A 21,513-nucleotide genomic window follows, 5' to 3' on the forward strand; every position below is an offset into this window, starting at 1 on the left:
CTTAGGGCTCCAGAAAACAAGATCCTCTATTCCCACTCAGCAATCCTTAGAGCCAAATCCTGCTAAAAATTTAGTATATCTACCAGAGTGGCCTCTAGGTAGTATCAGCCAAAGAACACACAAGGAGTAATAAAAACTCCCTCCTTAGAACTCCAGCATACAACAATGATCAAACTGGACTATCCTCTGCTCCTTCCAAACTCCTTATTGTCTCCATGGCTTTCCCCTACAGACAACAGAAAGTTTCCCTTGTAACCAGTGTACTCACGTGACCTTAACACAAGTTACAGACTGCCAAGCTGTAAGTCTGAAAATCAGTACTGCTCAGAGGTGGAGCTGATAAGGCTGGGAAAGTTCTGATTTGTTCAGACAATTAAAGTTACAAGTATCAAGTTTCATCTAAAAAATTATGTATATATATATACATGTATCTCCATCAGCTAAGCTCTGTGAAGGTGCTGCCTATTTTTCCTGGGTGCTCCTTCAAAATTACAAACATCACACAGTTTTCAGGGAGCTATGAAGTTTTTTTTAAAGACCAGAAGACTCATTCAACATTTTAAGAGAACCTAGGAATAAATCCACTGGAAATCACATTATTTTAAATTTCCCTTTAATCCTGCATCTGACAAGATGATGAGAATGCTAAAAAGTTGGGAGTAGTGAGGAAGTGCCTTGGCAGACAAATGTGATGTAGCAACTTTTAGGCACAGCACATCATGATGTAAACAGCTTCACTGCCCCTGCTGGAATGTCTGTGTTAGATCAAAAGAAAACATACCTAGAAGTGCAGTGAGTTTGGGAAGCAAACCAACATGTACCATTTTACTTCTCAGGCCTGTGTCAAAGGAGAGGTTTAATAAGAGTCGAAGAGTGATATTCAGCAGGTCTTCATGTTCACAAGGTACCATTTTCACAAGTTTTTCAATAATATCCATTTCAACCTGTGTATCAAGAAAAAAAATCCATAATCCACCCAAACTTTCTCTTCAATATAAAAGCCCTCTCAGCATGTTATATATTGACAAGCATGTGTATGCAAATACAAATCCAATTTGTAGCCATAATAGTGACTGTCAATGCATTTCGATCTGAAGTAGTTTTGCTTATGCCTTTGTGGTTGAAATCTTCTAGGTTGGGTTACTGGGAAATGTTGATTAAAAACGTTTTTTCAACCAAGCAGTTCAGATGTCTTGGAAATATTCCTCACAGTTGGAATACTGCAAGAATGTGGTGAAGACATCACTTGCAAAACTAGATTGGGGTGGGAGAACTCATTTAAATTTAAACACAAGCAACCCTGGAGCAACTGCCATTAGAGTCAAAGAGAGACCCAACTAAGAAAGACAGAAAATTGGCATCCAAAGAGAATCTGAGACTTTTCATTAAGAATTTCAAATGAACCCCTAGACAGAAGTTTGCATGTGCTCTCAGAAGAGGCATGTTGCCCCGTGTGTTAATTTAATAAAAGCATGAAAGTCATCTTGAAACATGTATCACTCTCAAATTAAAAAGTGGAATCCAGGAACTGAGAAGTGGTATCAGTTCCTGAGATCATGTTCACTTTACCAGCCAGAAAAGACATCTGAGCATTGACTGGCAAGACTTCAGAAAGTTTTTATCGTGTTCTAAGCAACATTTCTCTGCTTTTTTTTGACATAATCTTTTAATGCATTCATTTTTTGTTTCCCAGATCCTTCTTTGGCCAGAAGGAAGCACATAAAATTACTTTCCTTTCTTCAGACTTCTGCACGTATGTAACTGGTCTTCCAGTTATAAATACACACAGAATAACACTAAGAAAAGAAACTCAGCTCTCCCTACACAGCATAGTGCAGTAACCAAACAACTGACTGGATGGCTTTGATCAAAGACAATCAGATAGCAACAACTCCTACCTCACTGCTTTGACTTTAATATGGCACTTGAATACCACAGGAAAGAATGTGCTATAAATACACATGGATTATTCAGTTTTACTCAGAATCAGGTGCTGCACAACTAATCTGTGTTCATTTGGCCTTTGACATCTTTGTACTATTGTCCAATATAAATATCAGAACACCTTCTCCTTCATTGGTAGCTTTCCTTAATAATACTGTGGAGAAAAATGTATCATCTTTATTATCAGTAAGGAATGCTCACACACCTGACCTAGAACATACAAACCTTTCCAAAACTATTAAAACTCTCTGCAACAAAATAAATTCAATGGAATGTAGAGAGTGGGCCAGCAAATCAGAGGGCTGCAGAGCTAATTCTTATTTTCTTAATACAGTCCCATATATAAATAAGGGAGATACCTCTTGTCTGCAGCGTTCAGCACACATGCATGCAAAGGACAGTTCCAGTAACAAAGATGCAATTAATTCACTATTCCTTTTAAACAGATCTTTTCATCTCACAATCCACATGTACCATTAATCTCAGATTACCTCTTGGATAAGGAAAATTTATCATTTTCATGTAACTTTGGCATAAAGGCACAGAAGTGAAATCGTGTATCTATTAAAAGACAAGTAAAGGAGACACTTGGCTAGAGCTTAAAGTCACAAAAAAAAATCATGCCAGAGTTTCAGAAGTGTAAGACTTCTCTAAAAAAAAGGCTTATGAAGAATACCACTGCCTCTGTTCTCAGAAATTACTGGTAGTATGAAGGAACAGTTGTGAGGGTGCCTTTGAAGACCAAACTGACCTAGGAAACAAGTGAACTCATCGAGCAAGCTCCATAAGGACAACCACCTCTCTTTCCAAAACAACACATGGCAGAGACAATAATATGTTGTCAAAAAAGCATAATTTGGGGGCAAGATCATTGGTGTCACCACAAGTGGGGGTATTAGAAGACTATAGGGTGTTGGCTTCAAAATTTGGAATTTCATGTATCATGTTCTGTGTTTGGGACGACAGTTCTTCAAAAATGTTTGCAATATGACACGATTGGATGTTGTGCTGGCTTTCTTTTACTCATTTTACTTGTTACAAAATAGGATAAACAGTGTTAGAGAGATTTAGGGTGAAGACAGAGATGTCTCCCTCTTCCCTCCACCCACACGAAGCTTTCAGAACCCCAGCCTTTCCAGCATTGCAGTAGAGTGCCACAAGCCTTACCATATCATTTTTGTTCTCCATAAAAATGCTGAGTTTCTTCAGGAAAGTTACAACGAGGATAAGCAGCTCAAAATTATCACGATCCAGTGCTTTCACCAGCATATGGACAATGTTCTTGTTTCTCATCTTCAGCTCAATGCGAGTGTCCTCAGCAAGGTTTAGGAGCAGGTAAATGGCAACTAACAAAGGTCAATATAAATCATACCAAGAGATCAAAGACAACAGAAATAAACAAGTCTCTGTATACAAAGGAAGTGCTGAAAACAAGACCTTCAGCAGCATTCTGCTCCCTTCCCAACGTATTTTGAAGGAAACTACCATGAATGCCTTTTATTCCTGTTTAGAAAGCATTAGTTCTAATAGTGGCTTTGAAAAAAATAAAAATAAGGATCACTAGAAGCTATTTTTTTTTATTACCATTCTGATAGGAATCATTAAAAAACCCTTCTCAGGAAAGGTTTGCCACTCAGATAATTTCAGTCTAACATTAAGTATATTTTAGTACAAAAATGGGGAATGAAATCCATTCAACTTGAGTCAGATACAGGCTAAGTTAGGCAAAGTCAAAAAAACCCAAATCAAACGTACAAAACCAAAATACTCAACTCCTGCCAAACTAACATCACGAGCAAAGAAAAGCTGAGTGGATCACTTTTGCTACTCTTCCTCTAAGACTGACAAACCACTTCTAAAATTGTTAGCATAGTGTCAAACAATCTGATTTAGTACTCATCTTCTCCCTGTTCTTTGGCAGTGCTCTTTTCACATTCATCCCCACGTTCAGTATGTTTAAGGCATCCTGTTTATAAACAAGAATTCAATAGAATCCCTTAGCCATGCTTACCAACAAAAAAATAATTTGCTATTTGGATTTGGTACCTCTGAGGAGCTGTTCCTGCTTGACAACCAGCCCTTTGTATTTCTTATAAGTTTTCTCATAGTCCTTTTTCAGGGTTTGATTTTCAGGATCTTCATCAAGTGAATTGCAGAAGTTAAGGAGTTTAAAGAAAAGTTACACAGTCCAGATGATTAATGTCCTCTGAAGTGTTACTGAATCAAGTAAAAAGCAAGAGATGTATGCAACAGCCAGTGTCAAGACACTACCTCAGCAACAGCCTGCTACACCTGTAATCTAGGGCATGATTTTTCTTTCCTTCTAGCCCTGGATGTATTACATCTTAATAGGCAGCACAAATGTTCCTATGACATACTGTTGATAAAATAAAACATTATTTTTCTTGTGTTGCTTTAGTAACTTCAGCTTAACCTCTTCAGCATGCCAAACTCCTCACTCGTGGTCTTTTTTGTATCTGCATTTATATTTTGCACTTTCTTGTAAATACTGCAACAGAAGTTGCGGTATACTCACCTCATATAATCCAATACCAGTAATCAAGACAAATTAGAAGCCATCAAGCTACCCCAGAACATCAAAAGGATATCAGCTTTCTTCTTTTTAGCAAGTTCTTCCTGCCAAAGTTCATGTCTCTTCAGTTCATGGTCTATGATATTCATACACAGAGCTCCAATTTTGTAGTGTGTGATAATTCCGTGAAATTGAGAAAAGCTACATTGAAGAAATAATACTTGTGAGGAATAAATGCAAACAACCCCGTTCCCGTTTTGACATCTATGGTAGCAACGACCCAACACTGCAGCACATGAAATATAAAAAAAGGCATTTACTGTTTGCCCCATTATAATACTTCTCTATTGGAAAATTTTTTTAAAACAAGAACAATTCCTGAAAACACCAATATTTTTTCAGACTTGCTGAAGGGCAAGGAACAGTTTGTTGTTCCAAGTCAAAATAAAAACGCATTCCAGTTTTCATGCGTAAAGGAACATGTTTTCCAATCAGCCCTGCTTTCCACACTGTAAGTGCTTCAGAACACCCTCTACTCACCAGATCCACAGCAGAGATCTAAAATCAAGTTGCAATGCAAATTCCATTTGAATTATTTCTAGGCAGGGTATGCTGAAACACTGGCATAGCTAACTAGGAGCAAGCACTCACTTTGGTTTTGAATACCATTTCTGCCCTGTAGGAATGCTGATGGAAATCACAGGTGGCAGCTCAGCCACCTTTTATTTCTGACAGGAAATTATGGATCAGAATCCCTATTAGTTTCTTCCCAGCTCCCTCACACCCTGCCTGACCATGAGGGTTCTTTTTGCTGGAAGTGATAAAATTGAGGCACAAGTGTGTTTTTGACTCAGCAAATTTTTTTCCCCGTTTCAGTGAAGTTTTGCAGCACAGAAAACAAATGAAAAGCCACTAAGCAGAGCTAAGTTCCTTATGCCCCTATATACAGGGGCTCTGCACTCACCTTGAAAAGCAGAAGAAAATATAAATTATGTTGGTAGCCAGTTCGATGCTTTGTTTCCAGTCTTCTCTCAGCACTCTGGCCAATGCACCCAGGGCAGTTTCTGAAGTGAAACAAGATTTAGATGAGCATCAGCATTTCAGCTCCCTCCTTTTGTCTTGTGAGCCTCAGAATTTGAATACACCTTATTCTACACCTATCCGTTTTCTAATGGAAGATTTTCACAGGTATCTCACTTTACCATGTACCACTGCTCACAAATTCTGTTTGGAGACAATATGAAAATAGGGAGTACCCTGGCAGGTCATCCTGTCACAAACCCTGAGAGATGGCAACAGGCAAGGAAACTGCAACCAAACACTGAAGTCATCTGAGACACCACCAGCCTTCAGATCTTGTGGCCTCTGCCAGCTGTCTGTTCCATACTACATTGTAGTCTGAAACACAATTTTCACTTTTAAATCCCCTTTACATTCTACCTTGACAGACAGTATTTCTTATCCACCTTTCTATTTATTTTTCCCCTTGAATCAACTTCATATTATGTAACAATTCAGTTTATATTTCTTCTTGTCTTATTTCATCTCACTTTTCCATTCACCTTCCCCATCTAGTCCCTCTTCACACACACCACATTACATGATCAGAATGAGAAAAGCAGCAACTGGGAACATTAGGCACAAATATTTGCAACAACTCAATGGGGATAAGCCATTATTTGATGGTTCACCATTCCCCTCCCATTCCATCTTGCTTGCTGACACTGCAGGATGGGCATGTACTGAAGTCATCATTTACTTGAGGAATGTGAGGGTATAAGGGCTCAGCAAAAGAGACAAAAGGGGCAAGGAAAAAAACCTACAAAATTAACTTATGTCAGCAAGCAAATCCCCTTTTCAAAGCAAGTTTTCTGATCTACAGGATACAACAATACAGCCTCATCTCTAGCAGTAATGCCAGCTGAAGTTAATTTAGCATCAAAATAACTAAGATGAGAAAAAACAGCTGAAGTTTATTGAGGGCAGGAAGACTTCAGTGTTAGGCCCATCTAAGAACAATCTGAGCAGCACCCATTTGTAGAGATCCAACTGGGCTTTGACATGTATGGAGAAACAGAGCTTTTCAAACTAGAGAAAACCCAAACTAAAGGTGAACTACTTCTCCCTTGAAAAGAAAGCACCACAAAATTAACAGTACAATAATTAAGAGACATTACCACTGGGTTTTAAAATTACCATTTATAAGCAGCTCTTCCAAATTATCAGGATTCCTGGCCAGCTGCAGGATGAGGGCAGAGCCACGCACCTTGTCAGGAATGTCCTCATACAGCAGCTCAATGTACTCATCCATGTCATTGATATTGGCAACTTCATCAATCTGCAAGCAGTCACAAGCAAGGGTTTCACAGAGAGGGATGGCAATTCAACACCATCAATCACAGCGTTACTCAATCACGAGACAAAAGAGCACACAGCTTGGAGTTAAGATCTTAGGAAAAAATAAAATACAAGTTTAAAAAAACTCAACACATCCAGAATCACTGCCAATGAACACCAGGAAATCTGAGAAGATTTAATTACTAAAAACAAAGGATGCTCAGACACGACTCCCCGAGTCCTGTCCGATGTTCCAGACCCCACTCGCTGTCCCGCTGAGCGCTATACTTGGAGGGGCCAGTATGCAAAAGTCAAATATTTTACCCTTTATGGAGATAATTTTTTTCCATTGTGCATTATTTCCAAACCAAGCTCTTTGTTTAAAAAACAAGAAGCAAAAAAACCCAAGAATTCAGCATTTCCTCTCCCCTTTTATAACTGCTTACTGACGCAGCACATGGGGTTTGCATTTCTCTTTTACCACCAATATTTACCTCCGTTCCTTCAAATGGGGGTGGATCTTTTGGCTTACTGGATTTCTCTTTCTTTTCTATAAAGAAAAAGACATGGATGCAGTTACATTACAACATTCACAGATGAAAAACATACCCAGTGTTCTGGTTAAATCATCTGGTTAAGCATCCTGGTTAAATCAAGCTGACCTGTCAGACTAACACAGGTATGTCAGGTTTCTGAAGCTGAACAGCCCACAGGGAGCAAAGCAGACCCTCAGATGAGTTTTGGCAACTCAGACTAAAGGATCACTTACAGCCCCCTCAGCTGGGGGGACCAAGGGTAATAAACCTCAGTGCAAGCCCAGAGTGACAACACTCACTTCCACACCGAGATACCTTGGCAGCTTTGATTCTGCCTGTACCCTGTGATACACCAAGATATGTAGACAGAATAAAAGAGGGTAAACCACCCAAAGGACTTACAATCAAAGCATACATAAAACATTAATTTTTCTTTTAAACTTGTCTCATAAAGATAAGAACTTGAGAACAAAGCTCACCATTTCATGGTTGCAAGAAACCATAGGTTGCAAGATAACCATAAGGTTGCACAGGATCTGATGTTAAATATGAAACTGTCCCCTGAGCAGAAAGTTTAAGGTATAAATAGGACCACCAAGATGCCAGGAACTTAAGATGACAAGATGACAGAAATACCCCAAGCTGCCTGCTACACTGTACCAAAGCTTTTCAGGCTCTGAAACTCTTCTCTCCAGCTTTACAGAGATTGCAAATTCAGCCCAGGAATCCTATCTACCCTTGCAAGAGGTGCTGACAGAGTTCTTCTAGGAAGATCCTCAAATAGTCTTTTGATGTCACTGTGAGTGCAGATTCAATATGAAGAAGCTGCACCAAATAGCAGAACCTGCATCTCTCAAGTCCTGCTAAAGCTGAAGGCAGCCTGTAAGAACCATCAATACTAAGTTTAACCAAAACAGTAAACTTTCATTGTTAAAAAGATCATTTCCTCAAATCTCATTCCAAGATGGTAATTTTTCCAAGTGTGATAAAACTATACATCTTCCTCACTGTCATTGTCTCCAGAGAACTCAAACATCAAGCAAGTCAGGATCTCAGTCAGAAAAACCCCACCCAGTAGTTGTTCAAGGCTGAAGCACCCCAGCCCCAGGCTACTTTGTGCCTGTGTTATTTACCTTTTCCTGCTGAGGCATCTCTGCGGTTCTGCAGGTAGTACAGGAGCTGTTCTACCTCCCCAAGTTTGGAGGGGTGAATGAGCTTGCACTCTTCAACCACCTTTCGAGCCAGGGAACCAATGTCTGTATTTGCATTAAGACTCTTCAGCCGAATGCTGCAACACAGACAAAAAAAATTAAAAACTGAAAAGAGACTTATCTTCAGTTCTTTGATTATGTTTATACAGCCATGAATTTCTTGAAGCAGAAAGGATCCTGATACACCTGATGCCTGTGCCTGTCTAAGTGGTGGCTCTCTGAACTCCAAATGGCACCTAACTGCCAAACAGATTTGACAGAGCATAACTGTCCATCAGCCTTCAAGCTGCAACATTAAATGCAGCTGTCTGAACAGATCCCTTACAACCATCTCTAAACAGACACTAAAGACAGTAACTGATTTGCAATATACCCAAAAACAGTGCACAGGACCACAAAGGAGTACTGCACACAAAAACAAGTCCAAAATGAGAAACAGTTCTGGGTGTTGACTGCACAGGAAAGTTCCTTTGCAGTGCCTGGAGGCTCCCATAGCTCTGGCAGAGCTGCACCCAGGTCCACAAGCAATGAGCAGTAAGAAATCTCTGTGGGCACTAACAATAGGATGGATCAAAAATGGAATTCCACCACATCACAGGTGCAAGTTATGCTGATCCCTCTGAAAACAGATCAACACTTCCAGTAGCTTTAAGAATTTGAGACAACTTAAGGATTCTCTTTTTTTCTTCAATTATTCTTCTTCTGTGCACTCACACAAGGTCTTGTCCAACCTTAATGATTCCATGATTCTAGAAAAGGTCCAAACTTGCAGCTTGGAAACAAGTTATGATAATTCTCTGGGCTTTTTGCATAGTAAACGTTTTACTGCTCTGAAAACACCAGGCAAAAATAAAATGCAGCTACTGTAGTGAATTCATTAGTGGGGAGGCAGATCAAAACAACAGGAGAGCAAACAGCTGCAGCATAAGGCTGGCAGGAAGTTCAACAGTATTACTTGCTCCAACAGGAACTATCATTTGAGCAGGAATCACTTCACTTTTTCTCTATCTCAAGTGCCGATCATGTAAAATGGGAGTAATCCCTTTTCTTTACAAAACACCTTAAAATACATGGATGAAAACTAGTGTACAACATGTGTTTCAGATGTTAACCTTCCCAGGCACATGTTACTTTCTGGCTCTGAAACCCAGCACTAAGTTTTATCAAGATTAAAACCTACTATTTCTTAGAGGCGGTTGATAGTTTTGAGTTATTGAATCCATAACTGTGAAAGCCAGAAAAAACTATCAGATCTTGCTATGACCTTACATTTTCTGGCATTCCTTGCGTTCCCCCAGCATGGGGTCTCCCAACTCTCCCAGAATTGTTGCTTCCACTTCATAGTGGACAATGAGGGCTTTCTCAGATGGGTGCACATCTATGTTGCCTCCTTTCACCTTCCTGCCATAAAGAAAAAAAGAGGATTAGTTTAAATGAAAAGCTCAGAAAACACACCAGAAATCAATAACAATGACCTGTCTCCTGTTCTATTCAGACACTAAACTCAAGCCCTGCTCTCCTTCCACTGTATTTCCTTTCACACCGCAGTACCAAAGCCTGGTGGCAGGGCATACTGCCTCTAGTGCATACAGACACATCCAAGTCACTGGTCAAGCCTCAGTCACAGAAATGAAGTTAAGAAAAGAAATCAAAGGTTTAACCTGTTTCATGTTGCTCAGCTCTGTTAAGGAACTACAGTGAGGAAAAAAAATGGATTTCATCGAGGAGATGAATTTCCCAGTGGATTCCCCATGACCTTGTCAGTATTGACAAATCTTTGTCTAATGGCATTGATTTAGTGCAGTCATTTAAAAACAGATTTTTTTGTCACTCTCTTGGCTAACTCTTAACAGTTTAAAATCTACCAAGATTGAATTACAAACAATTCAAATTTCAAATTAACTGTTCTCTCCTGAAGCACAAACCTTTTTGCTCCTGTTCTTCACCTCCTTGTGTCTTTGCCAGGCTTGAATACAAGATCAACAGCTGCCATCAACCAGTATAAATCAAGCACATCTGCCTGCCCTTCTATAGCTACAGACATCTTGAAAAAGTATTCTCCAGGATATGGATGGGTATGTCAATGCCAAAAGGGTCTGTCCTGCTCTCTCCTCCTTTATGCCAGCAACTCTTTATGCCAGCCACACAGAGATAGAAGAGCCCTGAGGACAGGGCATGGACAACAGGCCATAAAGATACACATCGTTCCTGGATTCAAGCAATGGCAGAAGCACATCCAGAGAATACAGTTACAAATCTCTTCTTTGGTGGTAACACTGATACTTGTCCCTTTTCCACTCGGTATTGCCAATCCAGCCTGTTCAGTCACCCCATAAACCAGGCTGCTAAAACACTGCAGATTAAAAACACCTCTAAAATGCAGGTTTGGTTTTTGGAGTGGTGGGGGGGGGTGTTTGTTTGCTTTGGGGTTTTGGGGTTTTTAGACAGAGCATGTCAATAAACAGAATTACAGGTGGTTTCACCCGCAGTTTTATCAGCATCCATGGGACAGCAGCGGGCTATGGCACAAATGAGACAGCAGCTAACTATGGAATTGGGTCAATTAGATCAGGGAAAACTACTTCAACCTCAAAGAGCTGGAAATGTTAGCAAATCCAGATGCAGCCTGCAGGGTAACCACTCTCATCAGAAAATGTTTGAAATGTGTCTCCATCTACCCAGCTACTAAGGAGGCCACCTTCCCTTGTGCAGAAGACAACTGCAAAAAAATACCTTTGTCTTGAGATACAGCTGCCCAAAAACCTCACAAACCACAGAAAGGTCTGCTGTGGGAAATGTCCAGTTCAACTGCAAGGACATAAAGCTACAGGGTAAACAAATATATCTCACTGCTAAAGAGCAGCATCTTCCACGAGATTGCAGCAGAACTCCATTATGACCTGAGATATTTTGAAGAACTGATTTTTTTCCCTTTGACAGCACCTTGAAGCAGATGCTTCATTACAGTATGCTCTCTGTTTTCATGAGGTCCAAACTTGCATGGCAGAAAACTTACAGCAAATTCATTTCAAAAGAATCCAGCTCTCACTCCACACTCCAAAATATATTTCTGATATATTCAGACCTACCAGGAGATCACAACTGCAACCACTCCTGACAGTCAAACCTCTGGTAAGTGACAGCTTAGCAATATTTACAGATATAAAGGAAAGGATGGGTAAAGAATAAGTGGGCCTGAAGGAGCCTGGTAGAGTTTTACAAGAAATAAGCTGAACTAACAGCTCATCATTCCCAAAAGGATTAGATCTTCCCATGATTCCCCTGCTCCTGAGAGTCACCTTGGGGTTCAGCATGAGGGCTTGTCAAACCCTTTCAGACAATTCCAGCAATCCAACAGGAAACTCTTCATGTTTTGGGCAGAAGTTTTTCAATGTGTGACCGTGCTTTACAGAAAAGGAATAATATTTCTTATCTATGATAAAGAGGAAGGAGTGAAACCTTCTCTTTTTGGCACCAGTAAACCACTGATGAGCTTAGCAAGGAGCAGAGCCTTAGCCTAAGACTGCTTAAACGGTTTTAGCATTTCCCATATTTAATTTTTTCCTTAAGAGGGACAGATGGATAAGCTGAAGAACTTACAGCTGCAGAGATTTTCTGCCCTCTCCCACTGACAAACACCCTCGCTGCTCGAGCTGTTTCTGAGCTAACGAAGTCACAAATCAATACACACTCAAGTTCCCTCTCCAAAAAATCTTACCTTGTGAAATGCTTGAGGACCTACACTAAAATATACTACCCAGCCACTGAAGTTGTTTGTCATTTGGAAAACACCCCATTCAGACTGTCAGCATCACAAAAAAATATCTTTATTTATAGAAACAACCCCTCCTCCACCCTCAAATCAACAAACATTTACTTTACTGATTTTTTTGCACATCCTAAGTCTGTAAGTCACTTCATAAAACATTTAAAAATGCAGACATTACTATAACTGGTAGAAGCAGCACTGCACCAGGGAGCTCTCATGCATATCAGCCCATCCTTTCACTTCACTGCTTGCTTTGTCAACAAGAACCCAGTTCTGTTCAAGGTTTAAAAGAGAAAGGCCTTTTCTACAGACAAAAGCTGGGTTAGCTGAGCTCACAGAATCAAAGATCAAGGGTTAATATCCTTTATTAACTAATTCCTTCAGAGGGAAAAAGCAACCCCAAACTATCCGAATTAAAGTGGGACAAATTGCACACGTGGGTAACGCTGAAAATGCAGTAACAAATCCCAGCAAGTCAGACTTGGTGGGAGAGGGAGTGCTCATGGAGGATGACAAAGGGAAATAGGGATCAGAGGAGTACCAGACTTGCACACCAGCCCAGTCACAGCAGATATTTTTTGGTTTGTGCTCCCAGAAAAGAGAGAAAACTACACTTGTTGCAGGGATGACTACAAAACAAAGATTCCTCCAAAATCACAAAAGATGGTACAAACTGAACATGCAAGGCTAAAAACAGGCACTACTCTAAAGTTACATCTTACTTAATTAAAGGTGGACATTTGATTTTTCCTCATTACGGCAAACAAATGACAGAACTAACATTCAAAGATTATCAAGAGGTTTTTTCCCCCCACACCGTTTCTAATTATGTATCTTAATATGTGCCTTATGGGGGGAAAAAAAGCAAAACCTAGACAGCTTAAACAGCAACTTCTGCAAATACTAAGAACTGGAAAGGAAGTGTCAAAAAAAAGAGAAGGCCAGGAACTCCACAGGATTCAAGATGTGATGAAAATCACCTGCATGACCACAGGAAGTGACACTGTTCACATATCACGTCTGAACAGAGGCCTACATGGTCTGGCATCTTCTGGGATTTATTCACTTTTGCTCTGATACAACTGACAGAGATCTAACAGCTACCAGCTCAGGCCCTGTTATTTAGGCTGACTGGTCTCACTGCCAAATAGACAGATAAAGGCACCATTCATTCATCACATCTTTAGCATCAAACCCAGATCATACACTTTATATACCATAGCTATCTCTCAGTTCCATCCTAATTCCCAAACTATTCTGTTCATCCCATCCTATTACCTCTCCCTCCCAATCTGCCACGGCATGCTCTAACATCTCCTCCAAATCAGTTAATCTCTCCCAGCTGCTCCCTGAACCTGGCCTTACTGCCTGTTATCCCACCCCTGACCCCCCAATCAGCCACCTGCCCCATCCCAACCCTTAATACCCACAAACCCTCCCCACTCATCTCCTAATAGCATCTATTCTCCTCCCGACTTGCTGCCACCTCAGTACACCCCAAATGTACAGCATAAAATGCCACCACAGCCTTCCTCAAACCAGAGCATCCCTTCAAACTACCACCTTCCCTGAACCAGGACCCGTCTCACCACTCCTCCTACACTCACTTCATAAACTTCACTCATCCCTAACCCAACCTCCCAGTCCTCACCCAAGTCTCCTGCCCACCGCTCTGGGGCAGGCTAAGGGGGGGCCGCCTAAACAAATCTATCTCCCGTTCCCAAGCCGAACACCTTACGCCTCACACCACAACCTCCAGCCAGTTTCTAAACCAGCCACTCTTCACCCCCAGTACCCTCCACCCACCTCATGACCTCCCCTCTCAAAACGCACTCCGTACTCACCTCCTCACCCATAACCTCCCATCCATTCTCCAAGCCAGACCCCAGTACCATCAGCAACACCTCTGCCACACACCCCATCACCTGCCCGCAGCCCAACCCCTCACTCAGCCCCCACCAAAAAGCCTCAGCCCCACACGCCATCACCCCCCCACAGCCCCTTCTTGCCCCCCAACCCACCACGCCCCACTCACCCCCCGGCACAGGCTAAAACACCTTCAGTCCCACGCCCTCGGCTCCCTTGTACTCCCCCAACCACAAGCTCCCATCCGCCCCCTCGCAACACCCTGCAGCACCTGCGTCTCCCACCCCACCACCTCCCACCCCACCACCTCCCACCCCGTACCCGCACCATGCACCGCCCTCTCCCAGCACCACCCGAGCCCCACGACCCCCTTCCCACCCCACCCCAGCACGACGGGCCGCACGCCGCGCCCACCCTCCGCGGTTACCTCTTGAGGTAGCGGGCGTCCTCGCCCTGCATGGCGGCGGTGCGGGGGCCGTCAGGGGCCGTGGGGGGCGGCCCGGGCAGGGCGCGGCCCCGCGCGCGGTGCTCGTTACCAGGGAGAGCGCGAGCCCCGCCCCGCCCCGCCCCGCCCCAGTCCGGCGCGCGCGCGCGCGCTCTGAGCACGCGCCGGCGGCCCCGCGCGCACGCGCGCCGCTCCCCCTCGCCTCCTCTCCTCCCACGTTAGCGCCCCCTGCAGGCGCGGGGGAGGCACAGCCCCCCCCCCCTCAGGGGCTCTGTTCTTTGCGGGCGACGCGAGGTGAACGGAAGGGGCTGTTTTCCCCCAAAATATGCACAAGAGTTAAGTTTCTAAACTCGAGACGTTGAATTTCTGAGCGTCAATATGATCAGCTGTCGTTCAAGCTGGTAGAGACCTGGCCGAGAGTAGGACCTGACCCGAGCTCGGGTTACACGGAGGCAGGTGGGTCGGTGACCTTTCTCCCGGATGAGCCGTTTCCCCTCACAAATGTAATCTCGAGGCTGTTGCCATTGTTTTGTTCTTAAATTATATATATGCAGTTTATGAGCCGGTTTTCGTACTGGGTGAGGGCATGTGGTCTTGGAGCATTTTAAGTTTTCCAGGATTTGGGGTTTATCGCTGCTGGTGAAAGGCGGCACAGAATCACAGAATATGCTGAATTGGAAGGGACCCCACAGGGATCATCCAGCTCCAAATCCTGGCCCTGCACGGCGCTTTCGTAACAGCCCTCCTTCATTCTGTTTTCTTGTTTATTTATTTATTTATTTAATGTTTATTATTTTGAAATTGACGTGCATCACTGGCTTTTCCCGACAAGTTATGAAATGGGCTTTCAGTTAATCAGTGTGTTGTTTTTGTTGTGAGGGATCCTTCCTCATTGTCTCTGTGTTGTTTTCTTGGCACGTATGTCTTCCTTCGCTGATACATATTTATATTCATTAATATTAAATTAATATTATAGAAATATTAACATTTATAAAATTATAGAAAACCAAGAATTGTGGCAAAGTATTAAGAATCAATACTTAATATCTACTGATCCTCTGGAAGACTAAAAACTTTATATTTCATAATCTGTAACCAAGCAGAATAAAATATTTTGCGGTATCCGGAGCGTGCCCTGCCTTTGTTTGAACAGAAAATGGAAAAAGATAGTTCCCTGTGAAATATAAAGTGCTACCTCAGAGCAGTGCATTTACAAAACATTCCTAGAACGTAACACCTCTGTTACTGTCCTTATTCTACTTTTTATCACAGTAATATTTTCTATTAATGACTGTCATAAAGAAAAAAAGAAAATATATATAACTACCTGATCAGAGCGATAATTCTTCAGTAGTTTCAGCAGCTCTCCAGATAAGCATAAGCCAAACATTAAACTTTGAAGCTTTATAAATAGTCTGATATTTCCTGAGTACTAGGTACCTGGCAATCTCCATTTATTTCGCTGAGAATTTATCTTAATTATCTGCTCACATGTGCCTGCGAATGGAAATAGTTTTAGACACCTATGGAACGCAGGTCAAAAATGACAAGATGAGAAGGATACAAAAGAATGTGAGACCTGAAAAATATGAGAAAATGAACATTGCTTGCAGTGAGGTGTGCTACGATGTTTTTGGGCTAAACTTGGCTGTTTGTCAGGGCCTGGAAGGACGGCAGAGCCTGTCTCAGCCTGACAAGAGTCCAAGTGAAACACTTCAGTGACTGAGCCACCAGCACTGCCAAGAGCAGATAATTCTGTCAGTCGGTGACAACCCGTTGATGCTGGGTTTAGAAAACCACATGACATAAACACCAAAAACCATGTACTGCATGGTGGGTTCTTTTAAAATTAAATTGTAGGACAAATGCTGCCTCAGGTCTTGTTCTACAGCTTCGCCCTGAGCTGCTGATGCTGCTTTGCACGATTTCTTACATCCCTTTCCTTATAGTGTGATGAGGTTTGTGGGATGGGACACTGGAGATCCCCTCACCTGCATGTTAGAAGTATATGTGAGGAGAAAAAAAGAGAGGGTGGTATTTGAGGCAGAAAGAGATTGAGTTGCAAAGAGAAGATGGAACGTGCAGGATTTCTGTGCCTCTCCTTTTTAGTTTTGTTTGGGTATTTTGGGAGTGGTTTTTTTTTCTTAGAACAGTTGTAAGAAATACTGTTCTGGAGTCAGGTAAAAGAAAATATTTTATTTTAGTGAATGAATATAAAGAAGGGTGGAAAAGAATGGGAGTTGCAGAGAAGAGCAGAATAGGAAGAGAACAGTAGAGGAAGTTGGGTGAGAGGAGTGGAGCAGGTGAGTAAGAGCAGGAGGAAAGACAACTGTGGAGTATTCTCAATTTAAATATACAGTAGAGTAAGTGTAGATGAAAATACTAACAACATTTCTATTCTTCATTTTCATTAAAAAAGTGAAGACCCTTTTTAATGTCAATGACAAAGCACCCTTTTCTGCAAAAAATTGAGATTTATTTTTCTTTTTGGTTGAGGTGCAGACAGATGTTCTTAACCAGATGGACAGAATACGCTGTGACACCGAAACAACACCCACCACTACTGTCTCATGGTAACTTGGTTTTATTTCTTCCCATTTGTTCTCTTATGACTGAAAAGTACTGATGCTAACGCTGATTTTGAAGTTTTCATTGTTCTTCAATGAGCCTTTGATGTATAACAAGACTGCATGTTGAAAATGCATTGGGTCTGATTGCTTTTACTGTGATCACAGTGAAAACAAAATTCCAACAAAATAGCCAACACTGGTTTTCTGTAGCAAATGGAATTGTTAAAGTGTGATAGACTAATCTCTGTCTTGTGGAATTAAGAAATCAAAGCAACCCTGAGATTTGTAATCTCTCCATCCCGGCTCTCAGGAAAAAAAGAATTGGGTGGTTTTGAAGGGAAAAATAGTGAACGTGGGATACTTTTCTAAACCTCGTAAAATGAACTCAGCATAAAACTCCTTAAGGCCCTTTATTAGCTAAAATAAAGTACAGCAATCTGAGAGGATGACTTTCGGGGAAACATGTTACTTGATTAGACTGTGCTGCTCGGGGGGGGGGGATGGAAATGATGTTGTTCTGATGTGCTGTCACACAGTAAGTGATTGAGGGATGGAGGTAATAAACCCTGGGCTTAAAAGTTTATGTTGGAAGGAAAAACTGAGACGAGGCAGAGCAGAATCTGATTTGCCAAGGGGAAGCCTGACTTCACTCTTCTGGATGAAATTAATCTTGGAGCACAGGCCAGGGTGGTTCTTGAATGCCTTTTTGATCAGCAGTGACAGGGACATGTGCACAAGAGAAGAGCGTTTTCAGCCCGACGCGTGAGCGCGCTGGGAAATCCCGGGGGGCGTTTTTTATCCTTGGACACGAGACTTCACAAAAATTGAAACGGGAATCTCTGTGGGGAGCACGGCGGGAATACAGTACCCAAACTCAGCTGCAGCTGGGGATGTGGCAAACAAACCATCTGCACAGACTTTCAGTGCCTGACTTGAGGGTTGCAATTTACAGGAAAAAAAACAGTTTACTGGTGTCCCAAGCAAGGCTGCTCTAAGAAATATGGGAAAATATAAAACATACCCTAATGGTGCTACAATTACCTTTTTTTCCCTTAAAGGATCAAACCTATGAGAGGGAATTTTACTGGGAGGAACACAGAACAACATGTTGTATATTTTCACAGAATCACAGAATCATTTAGGTAGGAAAAGACCTTTAAGATCATCAAGTCCAACAGCAAACCTAACACTGCCAAGTCCACCACTTAAGTGCCGCATACAGCCATCAGCATGTTCTGCGTGTGTATGTTCAGTATGTATGGTACACCAGAATCTGCACATTTCATTTCTGCTCATTTTCTGGCAAAAACAACCTGAAAAGATTAAATATAAAAGTGTCCATACAAGAGCGAGCAGATGGGCTCTCTCTGCTTATACCATCTTGTGACCCTGGTGACAATGCTGGAGAGTTCTTGTGCAAAATCCTGATTCTGCTGAAGGCAATCAGAGTTTTACCATTGACCCCAGTAGGGACAGAATTTCACCTCTTAATGTTTATTAGATGCAGCAGGCAGAAACCAGACTTGTAGCTATAAAGGCTATGACATTTTATGGTTCTGACTCTGCAACCACTCAAGCACATGCCTAATTTTGCCACAGTAATAAAGTTAAGCACCAGCTTAAGTGTTTTCAAGGAGGGGTCTCCTTTACACTTGAACAAGTCTATATTTGATCATAAATCAGGAATTCCTCCCCTTCCTCATCTCTCCCCTTCAAAAGAAAAGGATTCTGCATGTGATCATCAAATTCTTTCTACTTTGCACAAAAATGATTGCCTTTTTTCAGTTTTTGTCAAGAAAAAGCCAAGGGAGAGTTAGAAATGAGTACTTCAGCTGAAGTGGTGTCACTGAGGTGACATTTGACTTACAACAAGTTAGTAATTTCAAACAGATTAAAAAGGGAAATTTTTGTTTCTCAATAATTTATTCTAAATATTCTAGATAGTGGCTGTTTCCTTTAAAAAAAAAGAAGATTTTGCACAACATTTTATGACCAAAATAGTTTTCATTACATTTTTGAACTATCCTGAACAATGCTAGCCTTGTTCTTCATATCGGTGCAAATCCTGCTCCTCTTGCAGGCTGCAGCATTTGTGTCTTTGTTTCCACTTTTAACCAAAGCACACAAGAAATGTAGCAGAATGAGAAACAAGGAGAGGCATTTAAGCTGGATGAAATCAAGCATAAAATTTTAGTGGGATAGCACTTAACACGTGGAATAACCTTAGGATTTACGAGTTGATGCTTCTCCATTATTACCAGTCTTTACATCAGGAGTTTAAGAAAGAGAATGTGGATGAATGTACAGTAAATTCTTTCACAGGTTCTGTTCTAATGCTAATTTGCTTTATTTACATTGTGGAAGGGGGGGATGATAAGTCAGGTTTAGACTCGTTGGGAACCCAAGCAGAGGCTGTACTTCTGTTTGATTTGGTGCACTTACCCCTTCACCCTGCTTGGTCTTCCCAGAGCTAACTGAGGCAACATGTCTGGGGTGGAAACTGGAAAAATGTGCATAACAGAGAAAATGTGACTTATGTGCCAGTCAGCTGGGAGCAGATGACAAGATGGATGCAGGGAGTGAGGGCTCATCATGGGGGCAGTGGATTTCCCTCACAGTGAGCAAAACTTTAAGGCTGTGCTTCCTTGCTGCCTGCACCCCACCTCCTACTCCACCTAGGCCATCAGTTCTGGGTGGATTATCAGGCAAGATACCTTTTCCTGAGGAGCTTTCCAAGTTATCCCTGACAAGACTGGATGTGACCTGCAGACAGCCTGACTCTGGAGCAGTGTGTTCCAGGTGTTGTCCTAGTGTCCCAGCACAGGAACAGGCAGAGGGATTGCTGGCTGTGCAACCCAGTGAAGGAATGGCAGGAGAGTGTATGGGGCATGGGGAAGAGATTGTGTCTGAAGGGGATGGGGATATTGTTCAAAATCAGTTGTATGGGGCAGGAGACCTGAGAGGTGGAAGGGGACCTTTCTTCACCCTCCCAGCTGTACTTTCCAGGAGTCTGGAAGGCACTGGGGGAAGGAAGACTTGGAGGCTGATCTAGCTGGCCCATGGGTAGGAAAATACGAGGGCCCAGGAGTTCAGCTCTGGTAATTACTAGTTCTCAGGAGCTTCTGGGTTACAATAATGGAAGTTTTACAGTGCTGTTGAGCTGTGTGTTGCAAAAACAATCCTTAGCTTTCAACTAATTTAGTTACCATCTGTAAGCAGTTTAAGCAATTCCCCTTTTTTCACTTTCCCCATTTAATTTTGCTGTGTATGCTTTTTCTTCATTACAACTCCTACATGTGCATCTGTACAGACACACAGGTATGGAACTCAGGATTTTCCATAGGACTGGAAAACACCGTAGTCACTGTTGTGCTTTGTGGGCAGAACAGGGTAATGCTACATTACATCCACAGATTGGAGGCATTTTACTGGGGGGGGGGACCTGTGGTCTCTTCCTACACCAGTGTATTTTACAAAGACCCAGAAAGAGTGGAATATATAAATAAAAAGTGCTTTATCTTGTGGAACTCTGACATTGGCGTTTGTGTAGATGTCCGAGTTTTATCTTGTACAAAACTCGATTTGCTACTGGATTTCAGATTTCAAAGTTAACATAATAAAGTTGTCCTTAGTTCACCCAGCTCTGGCTAAGTACTGCTTCTCATATGGTTCACAAGATTTCCCTGGAACCCAGGGGCATATCAGTTGTCGTGGCAAGAGGTGAGTTAATTAGTAGCATTCCAACATATCCTGGGCTTTATTGGCTAGTAGTGAAGAATCCCAGAAGAAGGAAAGCACTATAATTGTGCCAGATCCATCCTGTGTTTCCTATAGTTTCATTCTTGATTTTTTTTCATATATATTGTCTCAGTGCCAGTGCTCATGGTCTCTGAAATTAAAAGCATTTCTCATAAAGGGGATTATGAGATTAAAAATATTGCTTATAAAGAACACATTGATCCTCACTGGGAGGATGACAAACATAAAACCATCAAATTACTGATGTCACCAAATAAAACTAATTTAGGAGATAACAGTGCATTTTTAAATAAATAGTGGGGATGAAGTAGATTTACAAACTGTAAGAGCTTTCCTTCCCAGTATGCTCATTCTTCATTTATCATAATAAGAAAACCCCTTAAACTTAAAGTTAGTCTCATACAAATGTCACTTGCTAGCTTTCTTGCTAATCCAGAGGAAATATTATCCTAGTGGTCCCTGAGGTCCAATGTCTAGGTGTTGGATACATGATAAACTTACTTGAAGCTTTCTTAGTGAGATATAGTCCTCTAGAGACAGCTG

The 21,513-nt window shown here is 41.8% G+C and overlaps 2 protein-coding genes across 14 annotated transcripts in view; one reads left to right on the forward strand and one right to left on the reverse strand.

The window, feature by feature from the left end:
• KIFAP3 (kinesin associated protein 3) overlaps positions 1–14,741 on the reverse strand; it is a 66,386-nt gene extending 51,645 nt beyond the window's left edge. For 3 of the 5 annotated variants that reach the window (XM_027715565.2, XM_039385078.1, XM_039385077.1), the window contains exons 1-10: positions 14,624–14,741; positions 9,831–9,962; positions 8,484–8,638; positions 7,309–7,364; positions 6,674–6,815; positions 5,442–5,541; positions 4,554–4,678; positions 3,991–4,089; positions 3,112–3,290; positions 782–944 (exon numbers count right to left, since the gene is read on the reverse strand). In XM_027715565.2, the coding sequence (XP_027571366.1) occupies positions 782–944; positions 3,112–3,290; positions 3,991–4,089; positions 4,554–4,678; positions 5,442–5,541; positions 6,674–6,815; positions 7,309–7,364; positions 8,484–8,638; positions 9,831–9,962; positions 14,624–14,655 (1,183 nt within the window). In that variant the 5' untranslated portion in view covers positions 14,656–14,741. The remainder of the gene's footprint in view (positions 1–781; positions 945–3,111; positions 3,291–3,990; positions 4,090–4,553; positions 4,679–5,441; positions 5,542–6,673; positions 6,816–7,308; positions 7,365–8,483; positions 8,639–9,830; positions 9,963–14,623) is intronic. The other 2 variants (XM_027715557.2, XM_027715551.2) reach the window with 1 other exon arrangement.
• A 139-nt stretch (positions 14,742–14,880) lies between these two features.
• Positions 14,881–21,513, forward strand: part of METTL11B (methyltransferase like 11B) — a 32,744-nt gene continuing 26,111 nt past the window's right edge. For 5 of the 9 annotated variants that reach the window (XM_039385088.1, XM_027715469.2, XM_039385087.1 and 2 more), the window contains exons 1-2: positions 14,881–15,097; positions 17,138–17,214. In XM_039385088.1, coding sequence (XP_039241022.1) covers positions 17,162–17,214 — 53 coding nt within the window. In that variant the 5' untranslated portion in view covers positions 14,881–15,097; positions 17,138–17,161. Of the gene's footprint in view, positions 15,098–16,934; positions 16,945–17,137; positions 17,215–21,513 lie in introns of those variants that run through there. The other 4 variants (XM_027715477.2, XM_027715497.2, XM_039385086.1 and 1 more) reach the window with 2 other exon arrangements.

This window comes from Pipra filicauda, unplaced genomic scaffold (genome assembly GCF_003945595.2).
Source record: "Pipra filicauda isolate LSUMZ 115617 unplaced genomic scaffold, ASM394559v2 scaffold392_size659746_pilon, whole genome shotgun sequence".
In the NCBI taxonomy this organism is placed as follows: Eukaryota; Metazoa; Chordata; class Aves; order Passeriformes; family Pipridae; genus Pipra; species Pipra filicauda.